The sequence below is a fragment of the Aotus nancymaae genome, unplaced genomic scaffold (genome assembly GCF_030222135.1).
Source record: "Aotus nancymaae isolate 86718 unplaced genomic scaffold, 86718_ANA_hifiasm-v0.15.2.pri h1tg000064l_0, whole genome shotgun sequence".
NCBI classification, from domain to species: domain Eukaryota; kingdom Metazoa; phylum Chordata; class Mammalia; order Primates; family Aotidae; genus Aotus; species Aotus nancymaae.
Window position 1 is genome coordinate 1755717 of NW_026988478.1, and position 26256 is coordinate 1781972.

A 26256-nucleotide genomic window follows, 5' to 3' on the forward strand; every position below is an offset into this window, starting at 1 on the left:
GGAGGCAGGCTGGAGGGTCATTTGAGCCCAGGAGTTGGGAGTCCAGCCTGCACAATACAGGGAGACCCTGTCTCTTAAAAAAATAATAAAAGCGAAGTCCTGAAGGTTACTGAAATCAGTATGGGCAATTCATTTAGATAAGGCTGCTCAAAATACTCCTTCTGTAGAAAGCCACAACAAAAGGTAACATTCTCAGGACATCTGTGAGTTAAAACAACAGACCCAGCGTAGGGATTGTGCCAACCTCCCAGTCTCTAGCTGCCCTGCTGGCAGTCCGGGAAGGGTATCTCCTGTCAGTTCCTGAAAGGGAATTCAGCTGCCAAATCGGGCGGGAAAAAGGAAGTATAGAAGGCTCTGTGGAAATTGGCACCAGAGCACAGTTTCAAGGTACCGAGAGTTATATTTGAAAAATTATATAAAGGTGGCTGCCAAGATTACAGTGGATTTAAAGCAGTATAAGAAACCGTTCATGACTAAGACCACTTAAAAATCCTAGACCCAGAGCAATTCTAGAGACACCAACACTGTAAAGGATACCTAGTATCTACTTACTACTGGCAAATCTGCCACACGTGGGACAGAAATGACAACCTCTACATGGTGTGTTGCTAAATACAGTGCCGTTCTGTTCTAACAGCTGACTTTTATAGATACAGAAATACACTAAGGGTAAAACCATGCCCTCAGAAAGGCTACGCTGTTGCTCCCTATGCAGAAACAGCCTCTCCTAATAGGAAACACGCTGACGAGCGCTCCATCCCACAACCCCGTACCCCTGACGGCGCTGAGAGCTTTTGGTATTGAGCCAGTTCAAAAAGCAGCACACACGAGAGCCAAATATTTGGGGTATATTCCAACTCTTGTCCACCCTTACTTTCCTTTTCAGTAGATTCCCAAGAACCTCCATCCACCGCAGAAACTTGGGTTTGGGGGGGGGAATCCCGGCGGGGCAGGGAAGCCGTCCACCCCGGGACACCTGCACCCCCTCCCCGGTCCCCTCTGCGGCTCGGCCCAGCTGTCCGGGTGCAGCGCCCCATTCCCGGCGCCCCGCTCCTCCGCGCCCCGGAGCCCCTGGAAGCCCCCGTCGGCCGTGGGTCGAGACGCGCTTCCCGGGCCGGGGAAGGTGCCCGCGTCCTTGTCCGCGGAGCCCCGCCCCGATGCCCGGCCCTGCGCCGCGTCCCGGCGGGGGCGCTGCCGCGCGGTAACCCGGAAGTGGCGGCGGCGGCGGGCGTGCGGGAGCGGGAACGGGAGCGGGGGGCGGCGCGCACGAGCCGGCCATGGCCGCCGCCGCCGGCTTTGTGTGCCGCGCGCGGGCCCCGGCCGCCCGCGCCTCGCCCGGGCTCCGGGGCCGCCGCTGACCCGCCCGGGCTCCGAGCGCCGCGCCCGCCGGGCCGGCCCCGCCTCCTGCCCTCCTCCGCCTCCGCCTCCTCCGGCCGCCGGGCGGGCGGGCTGCAGCCGCCCTCCGCGCTCGCCGACCCGCTCCCTCGCCGCGCGCCCGCGCTCCGTCCTCCCGGGCCAGCCAGCCAGCCAGCCAGCCGGGCCGGCGGCGGGCACCAGGCCGTCCCGATGCCCGAGCCAGGCCCCAGGATGAACGGCTTCTCGCTGGGCGAGCTGTGCTGGCTCTTCTGCTGCCCGCCCTGCCCGAGCCGCATCGCCGCCAAGCTGGCCTTCCTGCCGCCCGAGCCCACCTACACGGTGCTGGCGCCCGAGCAGCGCGGCCCCGGCGCGCCCGCCCCGGCCCCGGCCGCCGCCAGCGCCGCCGACGCCGCGGCCCAGCCCGCACCGCAGCAGCCCGAGGAGGGCGCGGGCGCGGGGCCCGGCGCGTGCAGCCTGCACCTCAGCGAGCGCGCCGACTGGCAGTACTCGCAGCGCGAGCTGGACGCCGTCGAGGTCTTCTTCTCGCGCACGGCCCGGGACAACCGGCTCGGCTGCATGTTCGTGCGCTGCGCGCCCTCCAGCCGCTACACGCTGCTCTTCTCGCACGGCAACGCCGTGGACCTGGGCCAGATGTGCAGCTTCTACATCGGCCTCGGCTCCCGCATCAACTGCAACATCTTCTCCTACGACTACTCGGGCTACGGCGTCAGCTCGGGCAAACCCTCCGAGAAGAACCTCTACGCCGACATCGACGCCGCGTGGCAGGCGCTGCGCACCCGGTGAGTCCTCCGGGGTCGCCGGGCTTGGCTTCCAGTGGGGGGGCGGGGTGGGGTCTCTTGGGGCCCCTGGGGTGGCCTGCCAGGAGAGGGGCCCCTCCTCCGGGGCTGTGGGCCAGCGGACAGCCCCCTGGCCGCCGTGAATTCGCGTTTCTTGTCCCTCCGTGGCCTGCTCCCACCCTCTCCAAAAACCGCGCCAGCCTTCAGGTTCCTGGAGAGCTCAGACTCAGAGGGTTGTGCCTGCTTTGGCTCGCCTGGCCTGGTGCCGCCGGTCCACCGGCTGGGTCTTTTGTGGCTGCAGTCACCGCCAGTGGCAGCGTTTGGGTGCTTAAGTACCGGGCGGAAAGAAACAACTTTGTTCGTGTTTCGTTTGTACGAGCTGAAGTGACCTTGGGCAAGGCACATGGGTTTCTAGACCTCAGTTTCCTTCCCTGTAAAGTCAGAAGGCGAGACAGGATGGCCTCTGGAAGACTTTGTGGTTGTAAAGTGCGGGCAGAACAATGTCTGGGCAACCTTGGGGGCAGCTGGAGGGTCGGGTGGAGCGGGGAGTTTGCCTCCTGGTGGGGCAGAGTAGTGGCACTGTGGGGCAGGAAGTTAGCTGGTAGCTGTGGGCTTGGCACACGGCCTCATAACAGCCCGGGATGAGTTCGAATCTTACAGGGGCTGGGAAATCTCTGACCTTGAATTAGCATTCACAGAATGACTGGGAAGTATTTAGAGTGGGCCTTCTGTGAGCCAGGCACAAACTGGGGGCATGGTTTAGGGGTTAGACCTGGTTGTTTTATAACAAGCAAGCCAAAAATCTGACTTTTATTCGCAATTAGACAAAAGTCTGATAAGTGGGCAGGTCGGGTTACCTGTTTGTGCTCCAGTTTGGGTGTATGTGACCTTTTCAACCTGCCTTATAGCAGTGATGGTGAAAATACCTGAGGCCATGTCTATAATGGGATTTGATTTCTTCAGATGAAAGAGTCCCCAGAATAAGTACTCCGGGCGTTACTGTCACTATGGACCCTTCTGTAGTTTTTATCTAAAACCTGTTTGCTTGGCTTCTGCATATCGTCAACGTTTACGATTTGTTTTTTCATTCGTATTCATGCTGTTCCTAAGTGACTCCTGTCTGGGAAAATGGCCTGTCCAACTGGGAAGTACTCAGTATGTGCGCTGTTTCATGTTTATGCTTTCCTGAAGTCCTGAAGGGGATGCCCTCATTGGGATTACAGCTTTTCGAAAGTGGCTTAGGCAAATGAGAATGTATCACCTGCAGATGCACTGGGTCAGAGTCTGTGAGGAGGAGTTAAAAGCCACCTGTTCCAGTAAAGGGTTTCAGAAGCATGTGTCACACACAGTCAGTAGCTTGCTAGAATTTGCTGTTGGCAAAGGTATTAAAAATAAGGTTGGCATTAGATCTTTAAAAACTGAAACGTGAAAATCCTGCCGTGGTAGATTTTTTTATTTAAGAATTTCCATAAAACGTTGTTCCTGTGTGTGCATGTCTGCATTACAATGAAAGCCTTTCACGAGGCTGACCCTTTGCCCCAAATATGCAGGTGTGTCTGTGTTACAGCACACCTGGAGTGTACTTACTTCCTGGAGACTTTTTTTTTTTTTTTTGGTTATATTTAGTTGAAATAAGGGTCGTTGTTTTGGATAATGTTGATTTTTCTGGGCATTGTTTTGGATAATTTTGAATTATCTGATGGTATGTCTAAAGATTGCCCAAGGTTTGTTTAATGTTATACCAGAACTCTTATCTAAGTTAATTTATTCAACTGTAAAATAGGTTAGAATTTAAAGGCTGCATGAGAATCTTAGAATTTGAAGGAACCTTACAAATCCTCATGGCTTGCGCTTTTCAAACTGTTTTGACTGTAACGTCACAGTAAGAAACACATTTTACATTTTGATCAAGCACACATACACATCTGTATCTACACACCTGAAGAACTGCTTCACAAAACAGTCCTTTTTCTGTGGGCAATACACGTAGCAGAATGTGTTGTTTTATTTCACTTTTATAAAAAAGAAAAAAAGAATGATGGTTGTGAATTGCTAAATTGATTCCCCAACTCATGCATGGACACTGCTCACATTGTCTGGCAGCAAATCAGCGGTAGGTCTCTTGACTACCAGTTAGTACTCTTGCCACGGGCCTATTGCCACAGCAGTCATATTTATGAGATTCTTCAAGAAGTGCATTTGTGTGTCTTGGCTGTTCCGCTGACATAGGAGTTACCTACTTCTGAAGCCAGTCAGCCCCTCAACCGCCTTCCTTTCCGTCTTTCCTCTCTGGCTGGTCAGTATGGCTCTTCTGCCCTTACTTGCCTGGAACATACCCTATTCTCTGTTCTTTTACAGCTTCATTCAGGTCAGTGCCACAGCAGGAATGCCTTCCACCCCATGCACCCATTCTTCTGTTACTGGGTCAGACTGTTTTCCACCCGCCATCCCCATGTCTTCTTTGGGAATCTTTATCTTTCTTTCCCTCCTAGTTAACCACACTCCCCAGGACACTGATTGGAGAGCTTGCCCTGTTCTGAGTCATGTCTATCTCTGTGCTTAGATTATTTCCCCAGGAGGACTGTAAGGTGCAGTGCCCTGCAGCCCCCAAGCCCCATACTCAAGACCTTGCCCCACCGTTCTGCTCACACCTAGCCTTTTTTATCTGCCCTTCTCCTGTGCTGGGAACACTGGATCCTGACTGGATCTGAACTGGATTAGGAGACCCTTTGTGTTCCCTGTGTACCTGGTACTCAGCCCCTTTGCTTGAGTTATCATAGTGTTGCTACATCTGTTATTTAACTGTATCTCCACTAAATTGAAAGATCTCTGAGGGCAGGGACATTCTGTCTTCTTTATTCCTGACAGTTGGCAAAGCATCTTAGATAATAGGCACTCACTGGTATTTGTTGAAGGAATTGCACATAGAGTGCCCCACAGATAAGTGGGATATATTTAGTGTTTTCTAAGTTGGACTTTTACAAGGACTTGGATCTTATTTTATCTTCAGGATTTAATATCCATAGGTACAACCATAGACAAAAAAAGTGCCAGTTGTATTGGCTTCAGGCCTGATCCGTTTGTATTCATTGTGTTGGTGTTCCTGTGATGTTGAAATGTCTGCATTGAACAGAGGAGCAGTGCTAACCCGTCGTTTGTATGTCTCTGCCTCTTTTATCTGCTACCTGTCTGTGCCAGCCCGTGCGCGTGCTAGAGTGAGCTGCCCAGCCCTTGAAGCAGACGTAAACACTACCAGCGTGCAGACCCCTCATGCGTGGATAAAGACAGTGAATCCCCCCAGATGATGAGTGTTAAGGTGGACATGTGATCCAGAGTAAGAGTTTCAGGAGGAAGTAGATTTGGTAAGAAAGGTGGTTGTTGTCATTCGGCCAATAGATGATTATTTTAAACATTTGAAAAGTTCCTGAAAAGTGTATAGAGGAGAGGCAGAGTTTGAAGGCTCGAGAAAGAGTGGCATGAACAGTGAGAGCTCACTGAGCAGCACGGACAGCCCCAAGATCAAGACTTGTCTTATGTTTGCGTTACTGATAAGTAATATAAGTGTGTTGTGAATCCAAGTAATTGAGGGAATGGATTGAAATCACTTAGACGTATCTGTGGAAAGGACACTGAAAATCAGGGTCACCTTATTGGAGCGTATTGTCACTTGAGTTGGGGAGGTAAAGTGATTAATCGGTGCAGGAGAGGCTGCCTGTTGGTTAAGGTGGGCGTAGGCAGATTCAGCGTCCTCGACACACATCCTTCCAGAGGGTCCTCGTAGGGCCGAGCAGTTTAGACTGTGTGTGCACAAGCGGCACCGTGACTCAAGACAGTGAATCAGACTGATCTGAAACTACAAACCCAAACAAGCAAATAGCCCAAGAATGAGGTGTGAAGGAGGCAGAGGATTTAGCTGAAATATTTAAATCCGGAGAAACAGCAGAGTGGGACATTTGTCCTTGAGTTTGTTATCTGTGTTTGCTGATGCTATCCACAGAAGTCGTCTTCGATCCTTCTTTTTGATGCTGGCGACAAAAGCTCTGGAGGAGAGAGGCATTTGGTCATGTAGGCAGAGAAACGTTGCCACAGTCGGAGAAAGCAGATGCAGAGGGAAGAAGATAACTGAGACTTCTCAGTGCCTTAAGTATAAAAGGCAAATTACAGAAGACTTAATATTTCATTTATTCCTTCATTTGACCAGTAAACCATTAACCGTTAAACATAGGCTGGGTGTGGTGGCTCATACCTGTAATCCCAGCAATTTGGGAGGCCTAGGCGGGAGGATCACTTCAGCGCAGGAGTTCGAGACCAGCCTGGGCGACATAGTTGAGACCCCCATCTCTACAAAAAAATGTTAAAAGTAGCCAGGTGTAGTGGTGTGTGCCTGTAGTTCCAGCTACTCGGGAGGCTAAGGTGGGAGGATCGCCCGAGCCCCAGAGTGTGAGGCTGCAATGAGCCGTGATTGCACCACTGCACTCCAGCCTGGGCGACGGAGTGAGATCCTGTCTCAGAAAACAAAACGAACAGAAGACCCCAAACTATTAAACACACATTTATTTATGCTCTGCTTGTGCCAGACCCTGTACTGCGTACTTTGAAGTATTGTTAATCCCAAACTGTTTCTTTTAGTTGTAAAAGGATGGGATAGATTTCAGAGGCATTTTGAATATGTAACTATGATTGGCTGTTTTGTAACTTTTGTGTTTATGATTCACAGGATCCATAATTGGAAAATCCATGTCACAGCAAAGCTGTAGTGGCATCTTCTCAGGCCGTGGGACCCTAAAGCAGCACCTTCTGTTGGTTGTGAATGGTGTTCACGGCCAGCACTCTCAGGGTGGAATCCTCCTCGGAGTAGCAAGCTACTTTCCTGGGCGGATTAAGAGCCTACCTTGTTTGTTCTCAGCGTTCCAGGAGGGAATACTATGATGCCATTAAGGGAAGAAGGCTTAGAATTTCTAGTTGAGTTCGATCGATTAGGGAACAGAAAAACAGAAATGTGCCTGGCACAGTGGCTCACACCTGTAATCCCAGCACTTTGGGAGGCTAAAGCGGACAGATCTCTTGAGGTCAGGAGTTTGAGACCAGCCTGGTCAATATGGTGAAACCCCGTCTCTACTAAAAATACAAAAATTAGGTGAGCGTGGTGGCAGGCACCTGTAATCCCAGCTACTCGGGAGGCTAAGGGATGAGAATGGCTTAAACCTGGGAGGTGGAGGTTGCAGTGAGCTGAGATTGCACCACTGCCCTCCAGCCCCGGCAATAAGAGTGAGACTCCGTCTCAAAAAAAAAAGAGAAAAACAGAAATGTTATGAATGCTGTTTGACATAAGGTGAAAGCACAATGCTATTTCTAGAAAGGAAATAGAACATTGATTTGCAATTCAAGGCAGCCAATATGTGAAAAGGAAGAATGTAACTCTTAAGAACAGACCTGTTGAGATTGAAGTAAACGCAGCTGATTTCGGGGTCCAGTCAAAGAAGTGGACCTTCTCTTTGGTCTTCCTTCGCCCTTTTTCCGAGTGCTCTTTTGCTATACCTGGCTCTTCCGGCTTGCCTCACCGTGCGGCTCTGCGGGTTTTCTCTCTTTATCGGGACCAGAATCTGAGCTCTCGCTCTCCTCCCACCGCAGTTTACTTACATGGTTCTATTTTGAGGGGCCTTGCTTTTCCCCAGTAATCCAGTTGCAAAAGATCTGACAGGTGATTTCATTTTCTGTATTAATGGGCAATAACTCCTTAATGTGTTCTCTTCCAAGCACATGTGTTTTCATTTAGGGAACTCTTAGAGGCTCAGTCTTCCCTCAAGCGCAGTCTAAAGTCAGGCATGGTGACACATGTCTGTAGTCTCAGCTACTGGGAGGCTGAGACGGGAGGATTGCTTGAACCCAGGAGCCTCAGACCAGCCTGGGCAACATGGGGAGACCTTGTCTCTAAAAAAATAAATTATCTGGGCATGATGGCTCATGCCTATAGTCTCAGTTACTGGGAGGCTGAGACGGGAGGATCCCTTGAACCCAGGAGCCTCAGACCAGCCTGGGCAACACAGGGAGACCTTGTCTCTTAAAAAAATAAATTAGCTGGGCATGATGGCTCATGCCTGTAGTCTCAGCTACTGGGAGGCTGAGACGGGAGGATTGCTTGAACCCAGGAGCCTCAGACCAGCCTGGGCAACACAGGGAGACCTTGTCTCTAAAAAAATAAATTAGCTGGGCATGATGGCTCATGCCTGTAGTCTCAGCTACTGGGAGGCTGAGACGGGAGGATTGCTTGAACCCAGGAGCCTCAGACCAGCCTGGGCAACACAGGGAGACCTTGTCTCTAAAAAAATAAATTATCTGGGCATGATGGCTCATGCCTGTAGTCTCAGCTACTGGGAGGCTGAGGCAGGAGGATCCCTTGAACCCAGGAGTTTGAGATCAGCCTGGGCAACATAGCAAGAACCTGTCTTCAAAAACCAAAATCAGGTCTTAAAACTCTAATGATGCCATTGCATATTGGTGCAAGAGGCATTTTTTTCCCCTGCAGAAGTCACTTAAATCCTACTATCCTGAGATGACTTAGAGCTTGCCCGTAAGGTCATTCCCTACCTTACATCAGTGCTTCTCTTCCTCACTGTCCAAATTAGTAACCACTCTCTTCAGTGTTGATAAGCCCACGTAGGACTCCAAAACCTGGCTTTAGGAATGGCAGTGTTCACTTCGATAGCAGCTTTACCCTCCGTGCTGGATTTCACTGAGGCTCGTGTTGAAACTCTAAATCTGCTCTACTTTAAGAAGCCTGTGTACAGGAATCCAGAGTCTCAACACATACAGTTAGGAGATGGTTATTTGGATAACAGAGTGATTTTTTGTTAAGGCTGCTTTAAATAATACGCTTTCTAATTTCATCTAAAAGATGTGATTCAAAAAAGACAGACAAAACCTTTTGGGTTAGGCCAATTAGTTCTGACTCCGGCACTCCCACTAATTCACTATGTCAGTTTTGTGCAGCTGTAACGGGAGACCCGAGATTGGGTAATTTATAAGGAAAGAGGTTTCTTTCCCAGTTTCTGGAGGCTGGGAAATGCAAGATCCAGGCACTTGCATGTCTGGTGTCTGATGGCTGCCCTGCTTCCCGGCCGGCTTCTTGAACCAAAGGCAGGAGGAAGGCTGCTGCTCAAAGCCTTCCCCAAGAAAAGCCAAAGGGCAAGCAAGGGAGGGGAGAGAGGCACAGAGCTGCTCTTTTATCCGGAAGCTGCTCTGAGATAAGGCGTTGTCTGTTCATAAGGGTGGAGCCCGGACGGCCTGATCACCTCTTAGGGTCCCGCCTCTTCATCCAGTTACCATGGCGACTACATTTCAACATGCGTTTGGGAGGGCACGGGCACTCAAACCGTAGCTGTCCCTTCAACGGGACACGTCACACTTTGGGCTTCACATTCCACTGTTTTAAAACCTGGAATAATGAAATGTGATTCCACTGCATGGCTTCTGAGGTGTCTTCTGGTGAGTCTCTGTTTTGTGATTTTCAGGGAAAGCATCTAATGTTTTTGAATTTGCATTTTCTTGACTACACGGGGAAATACAGTGGACTCTGTCTGGTCAGTGGATCTCCACCCTCGCTGTACTTTAGAATCTCCTAGGTAGATTTTTTTAAGTGTGCAATCTATGTGTATGAGTGTGTGGGTGTGCACACACAGCCAGCGTTGAGATACACTAGCCTAGAAATGTCCAGGAGCCAGTGAGCACGTCAAGATCAGCCCCGATTATAATTTGTTAAGACTTGAAAAAAATGGAATGTTAGAAATTGTCACACATTTATATACAGTCATCCCCGTTACCTGTGGGGGGTACATTCCAAGACCCGCAGTGGCTGCCTGAGCCTTGGGTAGTACCAAACCTCGTATACATGACGTTTTCTCCTATATGTACATATCTACAATAAAGTTTAACTTACAGGGCCGGGCGCGGGGGCTCACGCCTGTAATCCCAGCACTTTGGGAGGCCGAGGCGGGTGGATCACGAGGTCAAGAGATCGAGACCATCCTGGTCAACATGGTGAAACCTCGTCTCTACTAAAAATACAAAAATTAGCTGGGCATGGTGGCGCGTGCCTGTAATCCCAGCTACTCAGGAGGCTGAGGCAGGAGAATTGCCTGAACCCAGGAGGCGGAGGTTGCGGTGAGCCGAGATCGCGCCATTGCACTCCAGCCTGGGTAACAAGAGCGAAACTCCATCTCAAAAAAAAAAAAAATAAGTTTAACTTACAGATTAGGCACAGTAAGAGATTAACGATAATAGGTAATAATAAAATAGAACAATGATACCAATATACTGTAATGAAAGTTGAGTGAATGCGGTCTCCCTCACACAAAATATCTCGTTCTGTACCGTGGGTAACCAGAGCTGCAGAAAGCAAGCAGCGGATGAGGGAGAGTGCGGCAGACGGTCTCAGATCAAGATCTCTGTGGCCGGGAACCCACCAGAGTAAACCATAGGAATGGGCAGCGGCTGAAGAGAAATCATCACATTCCTGTCTGCGAGATTCCGGGGAGCCTGAAGCTCCTGCCCCTTGCTCTCTCTCTCTCTCTGGCCGCTCCGCTCCTCTCATCGGTCCACGTGCCTGTCCCATTGCTCTCTCTTCACGCAAGCCTTTTCCCTCCTTCACGCCCACTGTTCATCACTGTGCCCGACCCACCTAGCTTCGCTCTGACCTGGCTGCCTGGTGCTGGCCTCCTTCATGCTCAGTTCCCATCCTTGCTCCACCTGGTTTTACCCCCGGGTTGGCGAGGGCTGGTGCTAAGGCAGTGTAAGGAATGCAGCCGCCTCTTGGTGCCTGCAGGAGGGCGCAGTCCTGAGAGGAGGGGGCTGTGGCCGGGTGAGCGCGTGGACACCCCCAGGAGCTGTCACTTCCGTGCCTTCTGAGTCAGGCTCCTGCCCCTGCTCTGGTTGTGGATGGAGGATTGCATGGAATTGTCACCGCTCTCCACTGAACTCCTTGTGTGACACAGAGTTCAGTCTGACAAGAGAGCATCGACCTTGAAGAATAGACTACAATTAATTCCTTAAACCAGGTCAGTGGAGCGGTGACATCATTGCCTTTTGGAGACCACGTGTGTGTGGGTGCCCACTGCAAGCCTGGAAGTGAAAGGCTGCAGAAAAACAGGCCTGCCCTTTTGTTGCTGTCTCCTGTCCTGCAGCTGACGCACCATCCAGCACGGGGCTGTGGGGCTGCTGGGGAGAAGCGGTCTGTGCTGTGGACATGATTCTGAACGACCTATGGGGCAGCGGAGGTCGGGCCAGGTGTCAGGTGAAGAAGGCAGGAGAGAAGAGGAAGAGGCGGAAAATGGCCAAAATTTGATGCTGCCAGTGGACTTCTGTGGGACTTGGGTCGGAGGTTCCTGGCGTGAAATGGTTTCAGGATTTAATTCTTCATTTAGCTGGTTTACAACTGGAACTGATTCTGGCTTTTATGTCAGAGTCACACGGGCAAGGTTGTCTCAAGGGTAACCTGGGGGAAACTGTTCCCTGCAGTTCTGAGCTTCCTATGATTGTGTGTGTGTGTGTGGGTGTGGGTGTGCGCGTGCGCACGTGCATGCGCTCACGCGTGTGTGATTAGGAGCATAGATTTTAGAGTCCAACACACCTGATTTTAGGTCTTGCCTGTGATTAGCTGCTTTCCCTCATTTCAAGCCTCAGTTAAAATAATGATGATGGTTACAATAGCTGCACCCACCTTGTCAGGTGCTTACCACAGAGCTTTCCACATAGCAAGAGCATGGTATTGTTGTTCAGAATTATGGATAAAATTGCTAGAGCTGTAATAACCTAATGCTCAGTTCATGCTGGAAACTAGGTGCTTGGATCAGAAGGAGTGATAAAGAAATTGCTTCCTTTCCCACCCTGTGTAAATACAAATACCCAGGTCAGGCCTAGTTTGGCGGATGTGGAAGTGGAGGAACAGTAGAGATGCTTTAGTTTTATTTGTAGCTAAGGGGAAAGTCTCTTTGGAATTGCTGCTTGTGGCCTGGAGAGCTTTGGAGACTGGTATGCATTAGTTTTTAAATCTGATAGCATTTCATTTACCTAGGTGTTTATATCCCCAACGGAGAGTTTTAAAGGAGAGGAAACCCTACCTGTAATCCAACACCTGCAATTACTTTGCAAACCATTCCTGGTTTGCTCCCTTCCCTTTGCCATTCCCAGGCTTAGCTTTGCGGAGGTAGGCAGGAATCAGACTTCTCTGAGCAGTCAGACATGGCAAGGACCAGAAGGCAAAAGTGTGTATTGTGTGCACCATTCAGGACAATCTGGTTGCTCTTTACTTATGAAACGATCCCTAAAAGATAGTTAACCTTCCCTTTTCCTAGTTGGCCAAGGGATCTGAACAGCAAGCTTCCTTTTAAAATATGAATGCTCCCATAATGCCTTGCACCTCAGATTCATGTGGCGTTTTCACGGCTCTGTGTAATGGAGCTCATTGATAACTCCCACATTATTGATTCACTTTAGAGTGTTAAAGGACCATGGCTCCACAGTGAAATTGGAAACCTCTGTTTTTCAGGAAGTCTAGGTCATTCAGAGTCAATGCTCAGACCGAATAGTTAACCATTGTACATCAGTTACTTGCTGAATCACCCAGAGGAGCCTAACGTCAAGCTTACTTGTTAACGGGGCCCTGTTTAAATTTCCAAAGGAAAGGCGAGCTTAGAGAACCGCCAGTGCCGAGTATTCATTTGCTCCTTCACTTTACATTTTTTCGTGGTTACAGTGAAATCTGGGCAGTTACTTTGGGGGAACATGTAAAGGAGCCTCTGTTCAGAATATGTCCACAAAAAGTGAGTTTCCAGATGTTGCGTATAACTCTACTTGCTAAATTCTCTGTTATTATGATTGATGATCAGATGAGAATTCTTACCTAATCTCGGTCAGTTTTTAGAGATTGTCATGGACATAACTAAACCCCGTGCAGTGATGATTATATGGACTGCAAAGATCTATGATGCCAGAACAAGATTTTTGTGTGCTGATCTAACTTAAATAATTTGATTTATTCCTGTTGCCATAAACAACTCAAGGGTATTTCAATTTCTCCAGTGATTGTTGCCGTGATGTTTAACTATCACTGTTGTCCTTATAACGTGTAACTTTATACTATTTTAATTTTAATATAGATATTAGGAAAGGATGCGTCACATGCTAATCACTTTGAAGCATATTTTATCATATACAGCTAGACCGAATAAAATAAGTACCTTAAAAAATGAACATGCCATTGTAGAGGCCAAGGGAAAACTTCTTTGCGTGCTGAAGGTTTGCTGAAAAATCACTTGATAAAAAGCAGATTAATGGGAGAAATGGCATATAAATTATCTGTGTGCACAGGGGAGAAGTTACACAATATCTCAGCGGGGTGCCTGCGTATTCTTATATGCCCCGATTCTTAGGGGAAAGGGAAATGGGAACATGTGGGTGATTTTAGAGGGATGGTAAATGATTTTTAGGGGAATGTAATGGACTTGAAGAACACACTGAGATAAAGTCTGTTGGACCCTCAGGGCAGACAGTGGTTTGTGACAAGTCTGTGTAGGTGTGCTGACAGGCTGCACGCTTTCTTCCTGCGATAGGAGTTCAGTTAATGAAAACTTACAGAAGGGAACAGAAGTCATCGTTTACTTCTTTGGTGTCCAATCTTTTGGCTTCCCTGGGCCACATTGGAAGAAGAATTGTCTTGGGCCACACATAAAATACGCTATTCCTAGTGATAGCCGATGAGCCAAAAAAAAAAAGAAATTGCAAAAAATCTCACAATGTTTTAAGAAAGTTTATGAATTTGTGTCGGGCCACATCGTCCAGAGCCATCCTGGGCCGAGGGCTGGACTCTGGAGCTTAGTCTAGACTTAAGGCAGATAAGGGAACTTCAGAGAACAACGTCCCGCTGTGCTTTGGGAGGGTCGGAGTTGTGGTGGGGAGGGGCAGAGAGGCCTTCGGGGCTTCTGCAGCTCAGCCTCTCAAAGTACTGTATTCACGGATATCCATTTTTTAAACCTTAACACCGTCATATGTTTAATTAGAATAAATTAGTTTTTCCTACTAAAAACTCCAAGACAACCCTAAAAAGGTTAAGAAGGTATTAAACTAAAAATATAAATGGTTTCCAATTCCTGCTTCCATTCCTGAAGCTCAGTGAGAGCTTGCAGTGCAAGGATTCCAGCTGCCTCTGGCTGCACCCGGTGGGCAGTCCTTCCACACCCGGGGCCCGGGCACTTCAGCGCAGCTCCTCATGCTCCCGTCACTCGCTTCTGTTTATCCAGGTCCAAGCCACAGAGGCCTCTGTGGTCCCTTTCTCTCCATCTGAATATCTGGCCAGGCACACGTTTCTGTTATGATTTCCTCTGTCTTCCTTCTCCTTCTTTCCTTATTCTAGCCTCTCGATAGCTTGTCCCCGAATTGCTGCACTGGCCTGTTCTCCCCGCCTCACATTCTTCTCCATTTTGTTTATCGTTTTGTTTTGTTTTGTTTTTTGAGACAGAGTCTTGCTCTGTCGCCCAGGCTGGAATGCAGTGGCATGATCTCAGCTTACTGCAGCCTCTGCCTCCTGGGTTCAGGTGATTCTCATGCCTCAGCCTCCCGAGTAGCTGGGATTGCAGATGTGCGCCACAACACCCAGCTAACTTTTGTATTTTTAGTAGAGACAGGGTTTCACTATGTTGGCCAGGCTGGTCTCGAACTCCTGAGTCAAGCAGTCCTCCTGCCTCAGCCTCCCAAAGTGCTGGGATTGCAGGCGTGAATCCTCCATGTGTTTTGTGAGTTAAGCCTGAATTCTCCAGTACAGGCGGCAGGCTTAACTCTGCGTGATCAGCTTCACTCACTCCTTCCTCTCAGCCACATGGACCAGTGCAGCCTGGCGGGTAATAGGTGTTCATTGAATATTTGTTGACTAAACAAACAAGTAAGTTGATAATAACAGTTCACAAACTTTAGTGTAAGAATGACTGAGAGGCCTTGTTAACATAGATGCCAGACCCCATCCTCAAAGACTCTGATAGAATAGGTCTGGAGCGGGCCCAGATGCAGTCATCTTAAACCCACAGGCCTGCTGGGGAGGGTGGGTTTTAGTTTAGGAACCCGAGGACATGTAATTCCTGAGGGAGGCAGTTGGAGACCCCACCTAGTGACCGTGCTGTGCAGTATTCCCTGCTCCTTGGAAGTTTCTGCGATTCTCTTAAGCTGGAGCAGTAATAGTCACAGGGCAGTTGCAGTTTATATTACACCAGGGGTTTCCAAATGTTTTTTAGCAGTAAATGTATACTTGATAAATATATGTATATGTTATAAATATAAATCTATAGGTTTTAAAAAAAGCTATTGGGGCCCGGTGTGGTGGCTCACGCCTGTAATCCCAGCATTTTGGGAGGCTGAGGTGGGCGGATCACTTGAGGTCAGGAGTTTGAGACCAGCCTGGCCAACACGGTGACACCCCGTCTCTACCCAAAATACAAAAATCAGCCGGGTATGGTGGTACACGCCTGTGGTCCCAGCTGCTTGGGAGGCTGAGGCATGAGAATCGCTTGAACCCAGGAGGCAGAGGTTGCAGTGAGCTGGGATTGCACCACCGCACTCGAGCCTGGGCAACAGAGTGAGACTCTGTCTCAAAAAAGAAAAAAATGGTAATAAAATTAAATAAAAAAGCTATTGGTAGCTGTTGGCCTCCGGGTTATAGTTGCATACTCCTCAAAGACTCCACATCTGGATGACCATTTTCTTTACCCCCGGACCTTCTGCTTTCATCCTGCGTAACGTGAATATCCTGGGCTGTGGACGGCCTGTTCTGCAGCCCCGCCTCACACTTCCCCGGCCTCTCCCGCATTGTTCTCCTCCTCCACTCCGCACCACTCCACAGCAGCCCACGCCCGTGCCCACACCTCGCACCTCCTGATCACCGGGAATGCTCTACCTCCAGGATTTTGAATTCTGAAGTGCTCCCAAGTGTCTACTGTGGGCCCGGCTTTCTTCCAGGAGAGAACAAACAAGAGCCCGGCTCCCGTGAAGCTTTGTTTCACAAGTGCGCATGGAACGCAGTAATCATAATGATTATGTAAATGACAGTTATTATTCAAATACGATAAATGCTAGAGGCAAACACAGAACAGGGCCAGGGGATGGGAGTACCAGAGGATGGATGTGTCGGTTGCGGTTTTTAAAGGGTGATTGGCGTATGCTTCATTCAGAGAATGACACGTGACCCAAAGCAGTGAGGGGTCAGCTCTGTGCAGGAACGGGCTGAGGGACCAGGGTCCTAAGATGGGGTATGGTTGGCAGATGCAGAGATCATCAAGGAAGCCAGCGGGGGGCTAGAGCAGGGCGAGTAAGGGGTGCAGGGGTAGGAGGAGGAGTAGGAGATGAGGACTGGGTAACGGGGGAGGGGTGAGGCCGTCCATCAAACAGGGCTTTGCAGACCATTGCAGGGACTCTGGCTTTGTCAGCAGGATTGGGAGCCGTTGGAGAGCTTTCAGTAGAGATGTGACACGATTTGACTTAGGTTTCGGAAGGGTCACCCTGTGTTAATGACAGATTGGAGGAGCTGATAAGTCAAGGGAGGAAGATAAGAGACCAGTTAGGATTCAGATGCAGTATTTTAGATGAGAGATGCTGGTGGCTTGGACCAGAGTGTTAGCAGCAGAGGTGGTGAGATGTTGGATGTATCTTAAAGGCAGAATCAGCAACAGTATTTGCTGATGCAGAGTGGGGAAGGGGAGTATCCAGGGTAACGCTAAGGAATTTGGCTTGAGCAACAGGAAAACTAGAAACTGAAACGGATTTTTTTTCTTTTAGTTTCATTAACTGAAACTTATTTTTCTTTTTGTGGAAACGGGGTCTCACTCTGTTGTCCAGGCTGGAAGTCCTGGGCTCAAGCAATCTTCCTACCTCTGCCTCTGCCTCTGCCTCCCTAAGTGCTGGGGTGCCCGGCGGAATTGCTGTTGGTTGAGATGGGAGCGCTGTGAGTGGCTCAGGATTCTGGGGCAGGGCATAGACAAGGAGTCTGGTTGAGCTCGAGCTGCTCAGCAGAACTTTAAGTGGGGATGTAGAGTAGGCAAAAGCGTAGGAGTCTAGACTTCAGGAGTGAGGTCTGGGCTAGAAATAAATTTGGGAATTCTCCCTCCAAAGAAGGAAAGGCAAGTCAGCCAAAAACAAACCTGAGAGAATTGGCAGTTTTTCCTGGGACAGACCTACCTCTGCTTCTGTGCCAGAGTCACTCTGTAGGGGCTCTGCTCATCTGCCTCTGTGGCGTCTGTGATCAGTGTTGCCACCATGCCTTTAAAAGAAGCTGGTGTTGAGGATCAGATGTGCGCATGAGTCACTGAGTGACAGGTCTCTCTCTCTGGGAGACAGCATCCTGACATCAGGTCGTGACATCAGGTCGTGACATCGGGTCGTGACGTCGGGTCGTGACGTCAGGTTGTGGGCTGTGGCTCTCTGGTCACTTTCTGCGCCTGGAGAGTGATCGCTGATTTCCCCCGAGGTTTCTTCCCAGCACCCAGAGGAGCAGCAGGATAGCGCCGTGCTAGCCGTGGCACCCCCAGGCAGTGTGAGATTTCCCCCGGGAGGTTCTGCGCACTGCAGTTTTGCCAGAGGTCGTGTCATTACCGCATGCTTCCTCGCTTCCACTAGATTATTTCCAAAAAAAAAAACCTCCTACTGACTCGGTGTGGACTAGTGTTTCTTGATTTGTAAAATGTGAGAAAATCATAATTGCTTTGGCAGGATTAAGTGTGGTGAAGATTACAGTTTTAATTTGCATAATGCCTCCTGCCTGTCTGTTTCCCTGTATTTCCTCTCTGAACTGAAAATGGGACCAGTTTTTGGGGGCTTTTACAGGTATTGGATCTTCTGAAACCTGTTCTTGTATTATTTCTGAGTTATCCTCTTGTTGACGTTTGCTAAAGAACTGCGAAGCCAACTAATTAACACGCCAAACAATTGGAGTCTGTATTTCTTAGGACTTGCCCCTTCATTTGCAACTCTTTTCTGAAAAGTTCTAGGTAGAATGAAAGACTGCTTGCTGCCTGTATATTTTCGAAGGAAGAAAAATGCCATGGCTTTGATCTTCACCTGCTTTTCTGCAGCTGTCAGACAGTGGTATCCATTAGCCCTCCTGCAGCCATTCACATGTCTCCCTTGCCAGCACGACAGACTTCCCGTTCTCTGCTCCCATAGTTCTGATTATTCCTTGTTCCAGCCCTTATCTTCTGGTCCTTTGGTTATGGATGACTATGCCCGAGTCCTCTGTTGGAATGTGATCTCCTTGAGGACAGAGATAGTATCTAATGCTTTAGACTCACCCCGAGCCCAGTACAATAGTTCCTGTGCCGAAGGACTGGGGGTAGAATCACTGTAAGAGGTGGGGTTTGTATGGAGAGCTCTTTCTTTTCAGGTTCAGGATGTGGGGCGTTCATCTCCTTTGATTCTTGGAATGGAGGCATCAGTCAGGTGGCTGGTGCAGCCCCGGCTTCCTGCTGAGGTTCCTCTCTAGGCATGGGTGTGAATGTTTAGCCCATCCAAGGAGGGGTAGAAGGAGCCATCTGGGCCCAGGAAACTGAGGTCCCAGCCTCAGCCTGCCATCGATCCTTCAATTGCCTGGCCTTCTGTATAGAAGACAAAGCTTATTTTCTGCAGAGCCGCCTCCTGTCTGTGGGTGAGGTCCCAGAATAGTGATAGGAGTGCTGAGAGGAGAAGGGATGTTTGTTGTTCTCGTCCTGTGTGGGGAGGAGCGTGTCCAGCTGTCAGTGCAGCACAGCCTTCCACGTGTGGATTGACAGCCTCTCATTCTAGTATGTTTTTACAATACTCGGACAAAGTGACTGTGGCTGTTATTGTTGAAGGATTTGCCTGTACTTCAAATGTCACTTAATAATGAGAAGAATGCGGAATTCAAACAGCTTTTTCTAAGTCTGTAGTTTGACTGCCTGCCTGTCTATCGGCTTCATCTCCTCGGGTCCATGAGACCTGTGCATTGCTGTCTTTTCCATACTTTGCCATGTTGTTTATTAAAAACAAAACTTCCTAATGGAAAAATCTCAAATTATGTACAACGTACAGAAAATATTAAGATAAATTCCACGGTGCTATCATCACTGCAGCAGCTGTTAACATTGCGCCATTCTGTAGCATCCACAGTTCACTCACACTCTGCCATCCACAGTCTATTATTACTACTCTGGAAATCTCTTTTAAGGAACTATGTGCATGCAGTGAAATGCACAAATCATAGCTCTCTGACTTCCCCGCAGTGTCTTCTTGCCACCCACAGCAGCTCTCAGGCAGTGATGAGCCAGCTGCAGAGCCACGCTCTCCTTGGCGTGCCGTGGTGACAGTGTCCCGCCGTTTTTGGAGTGTGGATTGCACCATGAGAGTAGAGTTAAGGGAGGCTGTGGAGAAATTTAATACCAAATACTTACCAAAGGAAAGCCACTGAGGTCTGGTTCTTTTTTTTTTTTTTTTTTTTTTTCAAAATGAGTCTTAGAAAGGAAAACAGAAAGATAGGGAACTCCAGGAGTGTGTCCCATTTATCCAGAATTAGTGGTTTGCTTAAATAGGGCACTGGTCTGGAACTGGGAGAACAGTGGCTTTCATTAACATTGAGATACACAGCTGTGTGGCCTGAATGGTCTTATAATATCTCCGGGTTTCATTGTCTACACACACACACACACACACACACACACAGACACACACACACACATTTTATTTATTTATTTATTTATTTTAATTGCATTTTAGGTTTTGGGGTACATGTGAAGAACATGCAAGATTGTTGCATAGGTACACAGGTGTCAATGTGATTTGCTGCCTTCTTCCCCTTCACCTATATTTGGCATTTCTCCCCGATTTTTTATTTTTCTTTTTTGAGACATGCTCTTGCTGTGACACCCAGGCTGGAGTGCAGCGGCGCAATTATGGCTCATCACACCCTTGACCTCTCAGGCTCGGGTGTTCCTCCCACCTCAGCCTCCTGAGTAGCTGGGACTACAAGTACGGGCCACCACACCTGGCTAATTTTTTTTATTTTTTGTAGAGAAGAGATTTTGTCATTTTGTCTAGGCTGGTCTTGAACTTCTGGACTCAAGCGATCTGCCCGCCCCGACCTCCCAAAGTGCTAGGATTATAGGCGTGAGGCATCACGCCCAGCCTGTCTCCATTTATAAAGTAGGAAGTTTGCATAAGGTTGTAGTTCTGGTGTAACCAGTGTTCCTTGAACATTTTGTTTTATGCTAAGCACATTTCACATATTATGTAATTTTAATCATCTCACATCTGTGAGGCATGAACTGTTGTCTCCATTTCACAAATCCAGAAACTCAGGACCACGATAGATTTGTCCCAGGTCACACCAAGTTAAATGGTGAGTCAGGATTTGAACCCAGGCAGCTTCACCCTGGATCCCATGCCCTAAAATAAGAAAAAATAAGAAAATATTCACTACATGCATAGTCTTCCAAGGTGGCAGGGTGTGGACATCTAGAAAATGCTCAAGGCATACACTAGGGGTACAGAAAGACAACACCAGAACTTACATTTTTGCTTAATATTTGTCATTTGTGTGTGTGTGTGTGTGTGTGTGTGTGTGTGTGTGTGTGTTTTCAATTTCTGTAGATTTTGTAGTGTTTTAAAATATACTTACACACACACACACAAATCGAGAGCACATGCTCTGATTTTTATGAAAAAAGATGCATAAGTTTAGACACCAGTGTTCTCAATTCATATTGTTACTTAATATATTTTTGGATTTCTTTTCTCAGAAATACAGTATCAAGAGCATGACAATAAATTAAATTGTTTAGAAATTGCAGTCTTTCCACAAATCGAGTGCCTGGTACGTGTCCGGTGTTGGGCTAAGTGCTATGTATAATCTTCCGCAGTAAACAAAATACTCAGTTTGCATCTTATTACCTTGTATATCCCTAGAGAGATTTTCCCCCCATGGAATTCTATATTGTCTAACCATTTTCTGATGAGATAAAATTTCTCCTGCATCTTTGGAAATCAATTGAAAGAAAGGAAAGAATTGCAGTGGCCATTCGGATTCCTCTCACCATTTGGATTGGGTGGTTCTGACTGCTTTACCACTGTTTATTGTGGATTCTGATCAGAGGAAGATGGCTAGGGATTAGTAAACAGCTGGATAACTGTAGGTGGGCCTGGGTGAAGAGCAAGGTCAGTAGAGCCAGACCACCTGGGTTGGAATCCTGCCTGCACGGTTTAATCCCTGTGTCTCAGTTTCCTCTTCTGTAAAGTGGGGAAATGCTAATAGTGAATATAGTAGGATTGTTATTCATAGTAAATGAGTGTTTGCAAAGTGCTTACATGTAAGTTGGATAGAATACATTTTTTAAAAACTGAAAGAAATGAGGGAAAGATATGAATGAATTTATAGTAGTAGACAGCTTTCAAGGATTTGAAGAATAGCAGCCCACCTATTTCTCAGTGGGTTTGTGATCTTCACAGCAGTTTCACATAGACTCTCTTGGTTCCTAAGAGCGGCTCTGTGCAGCCCACATGGGTGTTCACTAGTGAGTGCAAGGTTTCGACGTATTTCTTTTGACTTTTGCATGTTTGCAGTTGCCTGGATTGACTTGCTGCCATTAGTAGTCACTTCGTCATTTGCTTTGTGGTGCTTTTGTCAGGCTAAATAAAGCAGTGTGTCCAAATGGTCTAGCAACGGAGTCTTTCCCTATTTGACCTTAAGAAAAAATGTAGAGCAATTGAATTTGAATTCGTACAGTCTGCTTATGACATCACTGTAATTGTTTTTTGAGCCATGATAACCTGTATTAAATAATCTGGAGCAACATTTTATTCCTGATGATTTAAACAAGGACCAGTTTTTCCCACTGACTTGCATCTTTTTAGACAGGGAGTCAGAATCTTCTGACGTGTTTATGGGGTCTCTCCAACGTGCCTAACTCTAAGACATAAGTAAAGAAGGGGGTTTTTATCTTCCAAGAGCTTGGAGTATCATTGCAGCTTGCTTTCTGGAGATGTGCAAGCTCCAGGGATAAAGGATGTTGATTGTAACTAGCTGCTCAGGAGCCTGGTCAAGGCTGTTTGACCTAATCCCAGACTAGGCTCCGACATGCTTCTGTCTCAAAACTGCAGGGACAGCCACGTAAGACAAGTCCTGTGACCTTGTGTGAAACGTCCCTGCTTCATAGATTCTTGCCAGTCTATAGGTCCTCCACAATTTCTACAAAGTAAGAAGGTCCCTTTAACCTGAAAATGAGAGGGCCCTGGCAATAGAAGAGCTATAACCATGTCCAGAGCCTCTGTAAGTTTCTTGGTAGATTGGCTCTCTAGTGTAAGATGCCATTAATAAAGGAAATCATCTTAAATCTCTCCCCTCTTATTTCACTCCACTGAAGTTTAGTCTTCTTGAATTATAGCCAGATAGTTGAAGGAGTATGGTCTCTGCTTACTTACATTGTGTCCGGTAAAGTCCATTATATTTGTGAGTGGATTGTGAGGTTTTAGCTCCTCTCTTGCTAGGGAAACCATTGCAGTATACAGTCAGATGATCCTCGGAAGGGACAGTAGAGTTGAGGTGATCCAGTCGATCCTTCATGCCAGTGCATGGTGCAGGAAGACATTTTTACTTATCCACAGAAAAACAGGAAAAATGAAAACAACGGGTCCTTGAAGCCAAATCTATTCAGCAGGTCCAGTATTCTGATATTTTTGCCTCTTCTGCTTTTTGTTCTTCAGATAGTCTTTAAAAGTATTTTATTTGGCAACCCAAATCATTTCCCTGTTTTTACTGGAGCGGGGACGGGCGGGGCAGTTTGCAAGTGTGTGAAAACTAGAAGTATAGGACTTACCCATTTAGTCTAACTCATACTTGATTCAAGATGTTTTAAATTCTTTTTTTTAAAAAAATGCTAATGTCAAGTGCAAAATTTGACTCTAATCTTAGGTTATTAATACAGTGTAATGGCCTGTTAGCGATTTATGTTTGTTTAGCTTTTGTGTTTATTTGAACGATGTAATAAATCAGCCTCATTTCTAGGGAAATAATAATTTACCTCTAACCCTGTGGTCCCTGTCTGGCTTCCCACCCCCCGCCCCCGCAAACCCCCTCTAATACCCAGGCGGCTAGCCACCGAGCCTTGAATTTATCTCAGCCAGTAATTCTTTTAATATTATTAATAGTCATTCAGTCTCAATAAATGTCGTTTGAATGCATAACTGGATTAATATTTGAATACCAACAGTCAAATCCTTCTAAGAAGAGCAATGTTTTCTCCTAAGTTCCAGTCTGTCTTTTAATTTTCTCCACAGTCCTAATTCTCAGTTGTCATTCTACTTTACACCCTGTCAGATGTTTGGAAACTGCTGGTTAGTAAGCTCCATGAGGGCAGAGGTGGCGTCTGGTTGGTATTTGAATTCCCTGCAGAACCTAACATGAAGTGGAGCCTCAGCAAATCCTGGCTGAGGTAGATTAAGTTCTTCTCCTAATCATCTCTTTTGCAGCCTGAACATTCCCAGTTCTCCTGACCATTTTTGTATGAGCTGTTTCCAGATTCTTCACCATCCCTGTCCTTCTCTTCGAGGACATCCCTGTTGAGCAGAATTTCTGAGACAGGCCTGTGGTTCAGGTGAGGTCTGACAAGGGACAGGGTAGTGGATCCGTTCCCCCATGGCCTCATCTCACCAGTTAATGAGGGCTAAAGAAGAACGGGCAGTCTGCTATTGTCATAAAAGCATTTCTAAAAATACTGCTTTGAGCAGGATGATAGACTTGTTATAGGGAAGGTTCCATTCATTGAAAGCGTACTGAAAAATAGTTTCCTAGTTATATTCGTATCGACAGGTTGTTTTCACACATGTGCTTTACATGTTCTTGTTTTCCTTTACAATTGAACGTACACTCTATCAGCCAGAGGCCAGTGAGCGTTTAGTAGGAGCAAAAAAAAAAAAAAAGAAAAAAAGAAAATCAGAGCTTTGGTATAGCTAATACTTTTCATCTTTGCCCCATCCATATTGTTTGAGTCTTGCACTTATTATTAATTTTAGCACTTTCATTTTTTCCATTTTCTATTCATTTTATAAAATTATAGCAATTTTTTTTTTTTTTTTGAGCTAGACTTTCAATTTGTTGGGCAGGTTGGAATGCAGTGATCTCGGCTCACTGCAACCTCTGCTCCTCAGGTTCAAGTGATTCTCATTAGTAGGAATTACAGGTGCGCACCTCCACGCCTGGCTAATTTTTGTATCTTTAGTGTTTTCATCGCGTTAGCCAGCCAGGCTGGTTTCAAACTCCTGACCTCAAGTGATCCACCCGCCTCGACCTCCCAAAGAGCTGGGATTACAGGTGTGAGCCATTGTGCCTAGCTACGAAATAACATTTTAACGGTGGTTTTAAAATCTTTATTTGGCAATCTTTGTTTTTAAAAATTGGAACCATTTTTCTTCAAAAAAGAGTAGGAAGCCCAACCCTCTCCCCTGGACTAGGTTCCTGAGGAGCTTAAGATGCTCTGAAACAGAATTTAAAAATGGTTGCAATAACATATTCACGTGATTTCACGAGTACTGCTGACTAAGGATGTTGCTGCTGGCCTAACTGAGCTGCTAGCTGGCAGCCCCATTATCACGGAATACAGAGGTCTGCCTGGGGAGTCTCTGTGAACCTGTTCCAGTTCAGGCACACGGCCTGATTCTTGAATGAATGAATGAATGAATGAATGAATAAATAAAACAAAACAGAAGCCCACTTGAGTTGTCAGGAAGGTTATTTAGATTAGGGCCATAGTATTGTTTGAGATTTGAATGTTGCTTGTGTAAGCTTTTATAACAGCCACATCAAACTCCTGCCTCATTTCAAGCTTTTGATCAATTATAAGATCCGCCCTCAAAAATTATTCCCCCACGTAAACTATTGCCAAATCAGGTCTCCAGCTTGCAGTTTATTATTTTTTTAACTGACTTTGAAGATTTTAAAATATCTGTATTAATTTATATATATTATATATATATCTATATTCTTATAATTTTCTTTTATTTTTTGATTTTCCTTTTGAGACTGAGTCACATACTGTTGCCCAGGCCGGAACAGAGTAGCACAATCTTGGTTCACTGCAACCTCTGATTCTCGAGTTCAAGTAACTCTTCTTGGTCAGCCTCCCCAGTAGCTGGGATTACAAGTGTGTGCCACCATGCCCGGCTAATTTTTGTATTTTTAGTAGAGATGAGGTTTCACCGTGTTAGCCAGGTTGGTCTTGAACTTCTGACCTCAAGTGATCCTCCCACCTCGGCTTCCCAAAGTGCTGGGATTACAGGCGTGAGCCACCACGCCCAGCCACTTCTTGTGATTTTAAACCCCATGCTTTGCCCATCAATATCTCCTTGCCACTGAATATTCTTAATATTCAGTCTTGATTTTTAGATCAGATTCTTAGATGTAATTACTGCAGATTAGCATCTGGTGACTCGGAGGCCTGCAGCTCATTCCACTAGAGTGGCGTCATTTTGCTGGAGCTGAAGAGACAGGGTTGATTTATGAAGGGCAGAGTGGGGTAGAGGAGAGGTATAATAACTCTCTGTCACTTCGTGAATCAGTCTGAATAACGCCTGCATTTCATATCCTCATACAGTGATGACGGGCGACATACAGGGTGGTAACTCCCCCGTCTGTTTTTTTAAAGAAGGAATGCCCTTGGGGTATTAATGGAGAATATGCCTTGATAAGCAAAGTAAGGTATGTCATTAGGTTCGAAGATACACCAGCTCTCCAGTGAGAAGACTTAGTAATAAGTGACATGAGGAACATTTTAATGGTAACATTTAATGTTTTACTTAAATAATATATGCAGACAGTGTAACAAGTCAAACAGAGAAGACTATGCTGAAAAGCAAGAGCCACCCCTCTTCCTCTCGACTCCTAATACCCAGGAGCAATTTTAGACGTTATTAGTTGACTTCGTGTTAGAAGTGAGGATTTTTCTTACCAGTCTTTCAGACTTCCTTTTACTATTTCCAGGGTTCGATAGTTACTTTTGGTTCTTCGCTGAGAGTGTGATTTTTAGGTAATGTACATAAGCTTTATTTCTTCTGTTCCCTTGCATGAGCA

At 47.0% G+C, this 26256-nt stretch overlaps 1 protein-coding gene across 1 annotated transcript in view; it reads left to right on the forward strand.

Annotated features, from left to right (window-relative positions):
* Positions 1–1446: 1446 nt before the first annotated feature.
* The window catches only part of ABHD17C (abhydrolase domain containing 17C, depalmitoylase), a 59355-nt gene continuing 34545 nt past the window's right edge, over positions 1447–26256 (forward strand). The window contains exon 1 of the mRNA XM_012466930.3: positions 1447–2156. Within this exon, the coding sequence (XP_012322353.3) occupies positions 1567–2156 (590 nt within the window). The 5' untranslated portion in view covers positions 1447–1566. The remainder of the gene's footprint in view (positions 2157–26256) is intronic.